The sequence below is a fragment of the Podarcis erhardii genome (genome assembly GCF_964252035.2).
Source record: "Podarcis erhardii genome assembly, chromosome: 14".
Taxonomy (NCBI): Eukaryota; Metazoa; Chordata; class Lepidosauria; order Squamata; family Lacertidae; genus Podarcis; species Podarcis erhardii.
In genome coordinates this window covers 21,572,668-21,584,910 of record NC_138503.1, presented here as the reverse complement: position 1 = coordinate 21,584,910, position 12,243 = coordinate 21,572,668, and the positions used below count along the sequence as shown (strand labels likewise).

Below are 12,243 nucleotides of genomic sequence, written 5' to 3'. Positions count from 1 at the left end.
TTTTGTTTCCTTTAAAGAATGGGTATTTACTGATTCTGAAAGCAGAATTTGGAAACATAAGCAAGTGACTAAGGATGTGTCTTGAAGGCTTATTACAATAAATAGAATGGCTGGAAATTTCTGGCTAGTGAATACTTGGTGTTAATTGGACTAACCTAAACATGTTATTGCTAAACCGAATAATTGGCTGAGAAGAGTCTTTTCTATATAAATGAAGAAGCAATTTGCTCAGGTAAGAGTTTGGGTTCAAGGTGTTACTATCAACATAAGGTAAAGCGTAAAGGGACCCCTGACCATTAGGTCCAGTCATGGCCGACTCTGGGGTTGCGGCAATCATCTCGCTTTATTGGCCAAGGGAGCCGGCTTACAGCTTCCGGGTCATGTGGCCAGCATGACTAAGCCGCTTCTGGTGAACCAGAGCAGCGCACGGAAACGCCGTTTACCTTCACGCTGGAGCGGTACCTATTTATATACTTGCACTTTGAACTGCTAGGTTGGCAGGAGCAGGGACCGAGCAACGGGAGCTCACCCTATCATGGGGATTCAAACCGCCGACCTTCTGATCAGCAAGACCTAGGCTCTGTGGTTTAACCCACAGTGCCACCCGTGTTCCTTACTATCAACATAGAAAGCCCTTAACAACTTGGGGCTAGTTTACCTACAAGAACACCTTACCCCATATGCCCACTTGGCTCTTTTGATCACCAGAATTGGCACTGCTACAGGTGCCACATAATACCCATTCTTCATTTGTAAGAACTTGATTTAGTGTGGCAGCATGTAACTCTTTGGAACTCCCTGCCTATTGATAGCAAGCGTACCCCTTCACTGTATTATTTCCAGTGCCTGCTAAGAACATTCTGGTTCAGGCAAGCCTACCCAAACACTTAGAAATGCTGGTGTGAATTTAAACTGTTTTTAAGTATTTTAACTTTTTGTATTCTTCCAAAGTATTTTATTTTTTTCCTTGGATTTTATCATTTTATCTTTTTATAAACCGCTTTGAGGTTTTACTTTTACAATCAAGCGGTGTATGACTTTTGTGAAATAAATAAAAATAAATAAACCAAGCGGTAAAGCTTTTCCTGGGCTGGACAAGGTTATGTGTCTGAATGCTTCCCCCTAAAAAGAGAAACAGCATGTCAGGTGGAAAGGAAAGAGCGTTGAGCCTGAGATTTTAGTAAAGGGTAACACCCCCTCCCCCCCCAAAAAAAGTCTGGATTAATCTTCGGTGGGATGGGCAATTTCTGAAGGGAGGAATTTGAATAATTTTATGTTGTATATTATATCACTGCCCTGGGGCCACGTGGTTGAGGGTAGGCTATAAGTAAGTGAAATAAATAACTTCCACCAATGGTGCAGGCATCTCCCCACCCCACCCCCAGAATGCCCCTGGGAGCAAAGCTACACTGTGGCATTATGGGACACTGCTGCTGTTAAGAGACTGAAACTGTAGCAGACTTTTTTATTGTTTTTAAAAAATAAAAGAGAAAGAGGGAGGGAGGGAAGCTCAGCCACCTTGTATTTAAGATAAAAACAAGTAACTGTTCAATTCCCCCACCACGAAATCAAATTCATGGTGGATTATGAAAATCAGCTCAGCTAGAGTTGGCCACATGGGATGCGGGTGGCACTGTGGGTTAAACCACAGAGCCTAGGACTTGCCGATCAGAAGGTCAACGGTTCGAATCCCTGCGATGGGGTGAGCTCCCGTTGCTCGGTCCCTGCTCCTGCCTACCTAGCAGTTTGAAAGCACGTCAAAGTGTAAGTAGAGAAATAGGTACCACTCCGGTGGGAAGGTAAATGGCATTTCCATGCGCTGCTCTGGTTCGCCAGAAGCGGCTTAGTCATGCTGGCCACACGACCCGGAAGCTGTATGCCGGCTCCCTCGGCCAATAAAGCGAGATGAGCGCCACAACCCCAGAGTCGGCCATGACTGGACATAATGGTCAGGGGTCCCTTTACCTTTAGAGTTGGCCACAGGTAGGGAAACCAAAAGAAGGGGGAAACAGAGCCAACTAATTGTAGTTTTGCCCCATCCTCCTCTTCTTCCCTGCTGAGTTATAGAAGAGCAACACTCAAGACTAAGGAGGCAGAAGTGGACAGTGGAAAGCAGGCAGGCAGAAGATGCCTGAGAGCATCTGGTCCCCTATGGACCAGCCTCCATTGAGCCCGTCACTGATTTGCAAAGGAATATCTGAGCATAAAACCTCTGATTTATACTGAGTTGACCATTGGTTCACATAGCTCAAGTTTATTCGTTCTGGTTCTGTCTGGGACAGGAGTGTACCCCCTAGCCCTGCCCACAGAATCTTCTTAACCAGACGTTAAAGGTCACATTCAGGATGCCAGTAGCTGTTTCAACCCCTCTGCTCCCACAAGTGACACAAGAACATCGGAAGTGAGGTGCTGGATCAAGCCAACGGCCCCATCTAGTCCAGCATTCTGCTCTCGCTGTGGCCAACCAGATGCCCATGCAAAGCCTGCAAGCAGGACCTGAGCACAAAACAATTCTCCCCACTTGCAGTTCCCAGCAAGTGTTATTTAGATGCATGCTGCTTCCAAGAGTGGAGGGAGAGCCTAGCTATCATGGTGAGTTGCTACTGATAGCCTTCTCCTCCATGAATTTGTCTTGCCCTCTTTTAAAGCCATCCAAGTTGGTGGCTATGCACTGTGTGAAGAAGTCCTTCCTTTTGCCTGTCCTGAGTTCCCCGATATTCAGTTTCATTGGATGACCCTGAATTCTAGCATTATGAGAGAGGGAAGCACAACCAGGAATAAGGAGAAGGCAGAATGCTGAAGACTGCAACAGAGTAATGCATATTACTCAATTCATTTTATTTTTTCCAGCAGGAGAGAGAGAGAGAGAGAGAGAAAATTTTTTACAATGACGAGGTGCCAATATACGATTGTGCTTTGAACACAAGTTCTGGTGTGCCCTTGTAAGGTTCAGTGTCAAACTGCTTGTTTGTATTCAATCAGATGCATTTTATTTTGCAATGTGCGCGCATGTGTGTGCATGTGTCCAGCATGTGCACATATTTTACAAGTTTTTGCTCATCTGTGGTTATCCAAAACACCCAAACAAATCCAGCTTCTATTCTCTTCCTCATTTGGGGGCATCAGAGGTTAGAGCCAAAGGTTCCAGTTACTTTTTTTTTCTTTTTTAAAGTGATTTCGGAAAATGAAAGAGAACGCTTTAGAAAGAATCTTTGGAGATCAGTTTACTGCAAAGTAAGAAGACGTACGCTACCTTTAACAGCATGAAAATGCAATACATTCCTAAGATACATAAATATTAATGACTAGCAGATATTAAAAATAAAAAGACAGAAGATCTAGAACAAAGTATATTAAATAAATTAAAGGCCTACCCTATACAGACAGCAAAAAACAAACTAATTAAGCAAAGGAAACATAGTAAATTGTTCCCATCAAAATACTGTAACTGGTGGGGGGGATGGATATTTCCCCAACACATTCAATTTCGAGTGTCTCGGTTTTAAGTTTGTTGCTTTTTATGGCAAAGAATTGTCATTCCCCCCCCCCCCATTAACTAAAACACTGTTCTTTGCCATCAAGGCATCTACACAAGAGATCCAATTTAGAATGCAACACCTGCTGTGGAAATTTTTAAACATCAGATCCACATGTGGACCAAGAAAGAAAATACTTTTTGTTTTGTTTTGTTTTAAGCGAAGGTACACATTTATCAAGGTTGTGCTCAAATCTCCCCTTTTCCCTCAGTTGCTCGAAATACAATGAGCAAAAAATGGTACATTTTAAGGTTGAAATATCAACCAAATCGAAAGATTCTTGTACATGGATTAACCAATACTGCCACTCTTGTTTACTTTGTTCAATTTTTTAAAAAATACAAGGAAGAATCCATTTATGTTGTTAACAATCCCAAGAGGGAAGAAATATTAAGGGAATCATTTGTGCCACTTAGCAATGGATAACTCCTGGGGAAACCCAAAGAATATAAGAGGGGGGCAGGGGAAGTTTTCTTTTCTCTTTTTTAAAAAGTCTGTTTTATCAGGAAAAGGTAATTTATTTCAAGTCGTCAGAAATCAGGCAAGTTGTAATACTCAGCCACAAACGTTTGTTCAAAAAGGCAAAGGTTGATCACAGTTTTGTTCAGAAAAACGCTCAGAAGGTCCTTGTAAGAAAATGATGGTTTCTAAAATATACCCTTGTGCGGTCTTTTTCTTAAAAAATCAACTATCAAAAAGTTTTCCAAAAAAATAAATTAGGGCAATAAAAAAAACGCAATAGGTAGTTTTTGTTTGTTTGTTTTTGTTTCCTCTCCCAGCATAGCTGGATGTTAGGCTGTCCTCAGGGAACCATTAGCAATGCTGTTTTTCCCAAAGCTGGGCTCATTTTTTTGAAGCCACAGCTCAGCCAACTGTTGCGTAGACCCATAAGTTGATGCTTTGGAGCCCAAGCACATTTTATACTGTTTTGGATCAAGGTTGGGATCACAAAAGACAGGATGGTGTACATGGACAACTCCAACCTCTTGGCTCCGGAAAGTCTTTAGGCCAGCCTGGACAACTTTGTTAAACAAGTCGACATCCTCAAGACCCCAACCTTGGATAGAGACATCAAAACCACCAGCTCGAATAAGATCGCCTTTGTAAATACAGGCAATCCCAAAGCCATAGTTCCTCCAGAAGCCGGTTTTCTGGGTGAAGGCAAAGTGATTATCACTAGGAACTTTTCCACTATAGACAATCTTTGGATCATACTGGCTAAAGATGACTGGGAAATAAATCTGTTGCCCTAAAACGGTGTTCGCTCTGCACCGCTGGAGAAAGTCTGCCGTAAACACCAAGTCGACATCGCAGAAAAACAGCAAGGACTCGTTGCTGAACTGAGAGGACCCAACTTCTAGCGCCAGAGCCCGGGAAAATTCACCAGACACCGGCAAGATCTGCATGTCTGCCTTGGGGTATTTCAGGCGATAATCCCTCATCAGTTCAACCTGCCTCGCTTTGTCAGGGTTGGAGTCCGAATTGAAAAGCAGGACAACCAATTTGACGTTCTGATTAGGAACGAGGCAGGTCTTTTCAAAGTTCGCCATGAAGCGAGCAAACATGTCAAAGCGCCCAGACAAAGGAATCAAGATGTTGATCTTCTTGTCTTTGGGTTCCTTCTTCTCTGCTTTCGACTTACTTAGCTGGAATGGGACAAACATCTTGAGGGAATTGGAGAGGAAAGACAAAGACCCTGAATCCTGGTTGATCTTATTGGCCAGTTCTTTGGCATCTATCTCGTCGTGCTCCATAAACTGGACTTTGCTAAAGGTCTGTTGCAAGTATGCGTGCCTGCGGACAGGAACCGTCATTTTCTTCCCCTTGTGCTTCTTGTACAAGAGCAGTAAGTCGAGAACGTATTCCGCCCCGTACATTGGATTCACCCTGCGATAGCCGTACTGGATCTCCTTGAAGTCTATGATCCGCCCTCTGGTCTTGGCGTTGGCATTGATCATCTCCATGACCTGCATCACAATGTCGTCCAACGCCTCGCGCTGAGAGGAGTCCATCCCTCGACGAGGTGGCTGCCCATCTGCAGCGGAGTAAAGGTACTTCCCTGTGAGGAACTCCCACTCCAGAACATCCTCTCGTTGCCTTGGCTGAAACCGCATGAAGGAAGGCGCGATGCCCAGCTGAAGGTCGTCCCTGTGGACTTCCGTACTGCTGTATTTGCTCATGAGGACGATTTCTCGGTGCAGCTGGATGGTCCGGTAGCGCAGCTCTGCTATTTTGCGACTAAGCATGTAGCTATGGAGCCTATATTGGTAGGGCGGGCTCTTGTTTGGGTGCAAGGTGATTGCCCTGTGGATCTTGCTATTACGGAGGTCTTTGATGTAACCTTTTTTGTTCTGCTCGTAGTTTTCGTAAAATAGCTGCTGCATCTAAGAAAACAAGGAGTGGGGGGGGGAGAGGAGAGAATGTTACTATGTAAGAATGGATAAAATAGCCAATCACCCTATACATTTGCCTTCATGAATAGAAGGGCTTTTAAGATAAGCTCTTTCCTCCTCTTTAAGCATAGTTTTAGCAATATCAGCAGCTACTCAAAAGGAATTAAGAGGATTATGGATTGTAGACCAGTAAGAAACAAACATCTACTACAGTCCAGAGATTAGCATTACCTGTTCCACCAATTGCATTGAGACTGTCTTCCCAAGGGACCATGCAAGAAGCCTTTCCTGCTAGTACACATAAATATATTTTCATTGCAATAAAAGGAAAAGAAGTTAAAGCAGTAAACATGCCACTACAATGGACTATCACAAGAGGAAGTGATGGCCACCAACGTGGATGACTCTAAAAGGAAGTTCATGGTGGAATAAGGCGATCTCTGGCTCCTAGATACCATGGCTATGTTTCCCCTTCACTGTTGGAGGCAGTGTGTCTCTGAAAAGCAGCTGCCGGGGAACACAAGAAGGGAGAGGCGCTCTTGTGCTCTGGTCTTGCTTTCGGGCTCCCACAGACATCCTCCTGGCCACTGTGAGAACAGGATGATGGGCTAGATGGATGGTACGTTAATCTGATCCAGCAATGCACTTCTTCAGTTCTTACTACTCATGGCCATCTTTGTCCTATCTTCTACACTAAAAAGCCAGGCATCTTTCTGAAGCATATGACATGGCAAAAGGTCTTTTTAATCCAGTACTGTATCATGATTTTTTTTAAAAAAATCTTGCCCTCGAGCAACAGTAAAATGCGTCCTTCTTCCTGCAAACAGTGAAATGGCCTGACCAAAAAAATTAGCCATCTATGAAGGAACGGTCACCTTTCAGTTGCCAGTCCACCAATGAGACAGTTGGGTCCATTCCACTAGCTCTGCTGAAAAGAAGAGCTTTGTTGGATTCCTCCTCTCCCTAAACCAGGCATGGCCAAATTTGGCCCTCCAGCTGTTTTGGAACTACAACTCCCATCATCCCTAGCTAACAGGACCAGTGGTCAGGGATGATGGGAATTGTATTCCCAAAACAGCTGGAGGGCCAAGATTGGCCATGCCTGCACTGTTTCCATTCAAGCTAGCATTATAATAACTACTATGCAACTTAAACCAACCAACTAACTAACTAACTAACTAACTAACCACCAGTGTCTGGTGGGTTAGCTTGTTTTCCACTTTCTTCCTTACCCCTTTTTCCTTTGGTGATGTCTTTTAGATTGTACACCTCCAAGCAGGGATCCAGCAGGGCTTTCAATATGACCAATTCCCCTCTATCAGTCTTGCCTTGTACTAAATCTCATTTAAATTGTGGGTGGGCTGAGATAAAACTATCCACCTCCCATCCACCAGGAGGCTGCCTGCTATGCCTCTGCAATATTCTGTGCTCTGCCTCTTCCTAACTGGTCTCTGCTGTTCTCTCTGTGTGTGTGTTGCCATATAACTTCAAGTGTGACTGGATCGCTGCAACTAACCAAGTATTGTCTGCTTTGAGATGAGAACAGTAACTCGTGCAGAGATTCAACACACAGTCTTCTATGGGGACAGGCATTTCTAGTGTGTTCCTTTATTTAGAATGCCTGTCCCCATATAAGACTGTGTGTTGAATCTCTGCATGAGTTACTGTTCTCATCTCAAAGCAGACAATACTTGGTTAGGTAGCCTTGACCTGGTCTAAGGCAGCTTCCTACTTAAACATCCTAAAAACACACATTTCAGGGGCAAAAATTGCCTCCAATTTTAGTTGAGATCTTTGTTTTTAAAGCATGGCTCCATTATCAGAAGTGTGGAAAACACTGGCTTACATAAGCCGATGGCTTACTTTAAAAGGATGGCTTTGGGGATAATGATATGACTTGGGCCAGGAACAGGATGGGAGGAAAACAAAGGCGAGTCTGCTTGAGGTGGTCTCAGATACCAAAGCAACAGAAACAGCCGCAGTCTCTGTCCTATATTCAGATGTATCAAGTACTTTCCACTGGTATCGGGAAACAGCCATGGGAAGTGCAGGCATCTCAGAGCCATACAATATTGATGGCAGGAGATAAACATGGGGGCTCAAGTTAAGCTCGGCAGGCATAAATATTTATGGCTAAATGAATTCAAACACCTGCAAAGTCACAGCCACCTAGCTCAGCCAGGCAGGACAGCCGAGATGCATCAAGTGTCAGGAAGACAAGATTGCCAGGGTGTGAACTGATAAGTATGTGGCATCAATGGGTGGAGCAAGGCCAAGTCTGGACTGGGCAGGGGTGGAGCCGGGTGGTTCAGGGACGTAAGGAGAATGGCGACAAGGGGACGGGGTCTTTGGGGGATGGCACCTAACCTATGGAACCCTCTCTTGGGGAGGCTTGCTGGGTACCTACACTAATGTATTTTAGGCTGCCCCCTCTTTATGTTTTAACTGTTTTAATTTTAAATTGGGATCTGCTGGCGAAGGGCATTCAATATTAATAACAGTAATATAATACATTGTAACACTGGTGACACTAAATAAAAACATATGAAAATCAATCAATGATTTTGGTTTGGTTAAAAAAGGGGGGAAGATATTAAGTTTTGTATTTTTCTCTATAAATAAAAAAAATTAAAATTTAATAAAATATAATAATAATAATAATAATAATAATAATAATAATAATAACAACAACAACAACAACAACCACCACCACAGCAGCCCACAAAACCAGCTAGTTGTGGGAGAAGAAACAAGAAAGGGTCTGTATGGACCATACAATCCCTCAAAGCAAAACTTTCATTATTTTCAAAAGTAACATTATGTGTGCAACTTTTACTTCAGCCTAAGATTTATTTTGAAATGCAATTCATGGTTTGCATAAGAAAATAAAGCAAGCAAGTGGTGGTGGGGATGGGACGTGAACAGAAAACCAAACCCTCCATAGCCCTGAGGCATTGCATCCAATAAGCAGAGTATGGAAACAGCCCCAACAGGAAATTAATAGAAGCCAACACACTTTGTTGATTACACAACTGCATTTTAAGAAGCTACCAATGGTCTGGTCTAGATGTTATGAAACACAGAGTTGCAAGGTTAGGTATGGGTTATTTGCAGCTAGCCCGCTTTTTTATGAATGACTAATGTCAACCACTGAGCAGGACCACATGGGAAGAAATGGCAAGTGTGGCCTTCAGGAATGGACTTTCCTTTTTGCATATGCAAGGTTCAAGTCCTGAAGACGCAAACCTGCCTAGTCCTTTACAGCTAATAATAATAATAATAATAATAATAATAATAATAATAATAATAAATTTTATTTATATCCCACCCTCCCCAGCCAAAGCCGGGCTCAGGGCGGCTAACAACAATAAAACAGTACAAAAGTACAACACAAACAACACTCTAAAATCATTCATTATAAAATTAATTCAAATCAAGCCACTGGCCACCATTGGGCCAGAGCTCCACGAAGATTGCCAAGGGAGGGAGTCAGGCTGTGCCCTGGCCAAAGGCCTGGTGAAACAGCTTTGTCTTGCAGGCCCTGAGGAAAGATGTCAAGTCCCGCAGGGCCCTAGTCTCTTGTGACAGAGTGTTCCACCAGATCGGAGCCACAGCCGAAAAAGCCCTGGCTCTAGTTGAGGCCAGCCTGACCTCTCTGTGGCCTGGGACCTTCAATATGTTTTTATTTGAAGACCGTAAGTTTCTCTGTGGGACATACCAGGAGAGGCGGTCCCGTAGGTACGAGGGTCCTAGGCCGTATAGGGCTGCAAGTATTTTCTTTTTACTGAAAGGAGTGGTGTTGATTTTTAATACCACCCCACAAACACACATTTGGCCACTTCCAAGTCCAGCAGGAAGCATTCAACAGTGCAGAATGCCTTCCCGCTCCACACCACAAGCTTTCGGATGACCCTCTCTCCCTCCTAGCACAATGCATTTTCCAGCCCTTCACATTTACCGGAACCCACTTCTCCTGAATGCGTGTTTAGAAGAGAGTCTCATGGTCATCAGCACAACCAAGTGTAGGTTTCTACATAGAAGGTTGCAGAGAGCCCACAGATACAATGAAAAACTATTCCTCATTGCTCCCGGACTTCACAATGATTCATCTGCCTCAGAACATAGGAATCATGGTTAGTACCCACTGATAGCTTTGTTCTCCATAATGGCTATGTTCACTCTCCACTGTTGGAGGCAGTATGTCTCTGAATACCTCTTGCTGAGATTCACAAGTGGAGAAAGTGCTGCTGCACTCAGGTCCCTCTTGCAGGCGACCCGTAGGTATTTTGGCTGGCTACTATTACAACAGGATGTTGAAGTAGGATATCTTTGGTCTGATCCAGAAGGGCTCTTCATACGTTCAGGAGTTTCATGTAGATGCTGAATAGCATGGGCAATGAGATGGAATTGTGATGCACAGACCCTCCAGTGTCCCTACTTTCCAGAAACAGTCCTAGATTTACAGAAGCCATCACAGTTTCTGGTCCCATAAGGTCCTGCTTTTCCTTAGGACATCCCTATTTTCACCAGAGAAATGTTGGAGGGTATGGAGTTATGTGACACCCCCCCCCTCCCGGAGCCAAGGAGATAAATAACTATACAACCTTTTAGAAGACATCTAAAGCATAGGGAAGGTTTTGTTTAATGTTTAATGTTTAATTATGTTCCTATATATGTTGGAAGCAGCTTAGAGTGTCTGGGGCAACCCAGTCAGGTGGGCAGGGAATAATAATAATAATAATAATAATAATAATAGAATAGGACATCTCATCCCTATTTTCATCAGAGAAATGTAGGAGAGTATTAATGTATCCTAAAACCTAAAGAATATAGGGTTGAACAATAATCTCCTAGCACTACTGTCCAGAACCAGCCTTACAGGAATGACTGAAACCAGCACAACACAAGTGCCTATAACTCTCATTTTTGGGCTACCATCTCCAAATGATACCATGGCCAAAACTGTCAAAAGCCACTGAGAAGTTCTGCAGAACTAACTTCACATCTTCCACTGCTGTGCCGCAATTCAGGGTAAGAAGACCAAGAAGAGGCCACACTTTGCCTGAGCAGTGGGGCGAACCCCCCGCTGCCTTGTGTTGCTGCAATACTGCAGGGCGATTAGAACAAAATGGTGCCAGTCAACAGCAACAAGGAAGCTGACCATTATGGCTTCAGAGTTTACAGCCACAGAAGAAATGAATTAAACTGCTATTTCATACAGGCCTCCCTTAACTCTGCACGGCTTATTTCAGAGTAGAAACCGCACAGAATTACACTTTAAATGCATGGCATGAAGTTCTTCCATGAGGGAGGCAGAGTCTACCCAACAAGCTCAACACCTCTTCTTAGGAGATACTTCAACTCAGCATTCGTAGCATTCGTAGCAGGCAATATGCCTTTCTCATTGAGAAACCCCTAAACTTTTGAGGATTGCCAGAGACAGTTTGAGACTCACTGGCCTAATGTTTACTTTTAACCCACCAGAGCGCCTCTCTCTCTCTCTCTCTCTCTCTCTCTCTCTCTCTCTCTCTGTGGGATGTATCTCCCCTTCACTGGAAACTGAATATTGTCGTTGTAGGAACCTTTGGCTCAGGCTCAAAATACTTTTCACTGAAAAGTTTGTGTTACATTCACTTCCAATTCAAAATCCCCTCCCCCTTTTGCAAGCTTTCAGTTTTTTGCCATTTCAGTGCATGGGGGGGGGGCAGCTGCTGGGGGTGGGGAAATAAAGTCAGTTTATACTGAGATGAGCAGACAGCCAAAGAATACCCCTGGAACAGGAGCCCTACACTGCAGCTCCATATTTTAACTCCTTCTTCCTAAAAAGAATGCAGTGTTCTAAAAAGCAGCTTTCAATGAGCTGGTGTTTTGAGCACATTTACAAACTTTCAAAGGTTTGCTTCGAAGCACAATATAAACTGTCCTGCTCATATCTATGGTACAGAGTCAGTTGTGACACACTGGTAGCCTAAAAGAAAAGTGATGGGTTGAGGGTATCGACTCTCTCCCTTGCTTGGTCAGGTAGGGTCAGGACTCACAGGCCCCAGACAACCTGGGAAATGACTGGTGCCAAAGCGGAACAACACGTTTGTATCATGTCCAGCTAAAGGGTGTGTGATTTGCTAGCAGGCAAACACCTGGGTTTTGTTGGTTATAGTTTGTGTGGAGGGGATAAATCACAATAAAATAATTGGCATTGATTTGCCACTGGGTCCCCACAGGCCAATCCAAAAGTCTTGCTAACCATATCTGGTTTTCAGGTTAGCCTGCTAGTAGGTTAAAGGGAAAGCTACTGAGCAAAGAGAAAGATAGTC

General features: G+C 43.8%; 1 protein-coding gene across 1 annotated transcript in view; it reads right to left on the bottom strand.

Moving 5' to 3' along the window:
- Positions 1 to 2,797: 2,797 nt before the first annotated feature.
- Positions 2,798 to 12,243, bottom strand: part of CHSY1 (chondroitin sulfate synthase 1) — a 97,564-nt gene continuing 88,118 nt past the window's right edge. Inside the window, exon 3 of the mRNA XM_081838869.1 lies at positions 2,798 to 5,920. Coding sequence (XP_081694995.1) covers positions 4,328 to 5,920 — 1,593 coding nt within the window. The 3' untranslated portion in view covers positions 2,798 to 4,327. The remainder of the gene's footprint in view (positions 5,921 to 12,243) is intronic.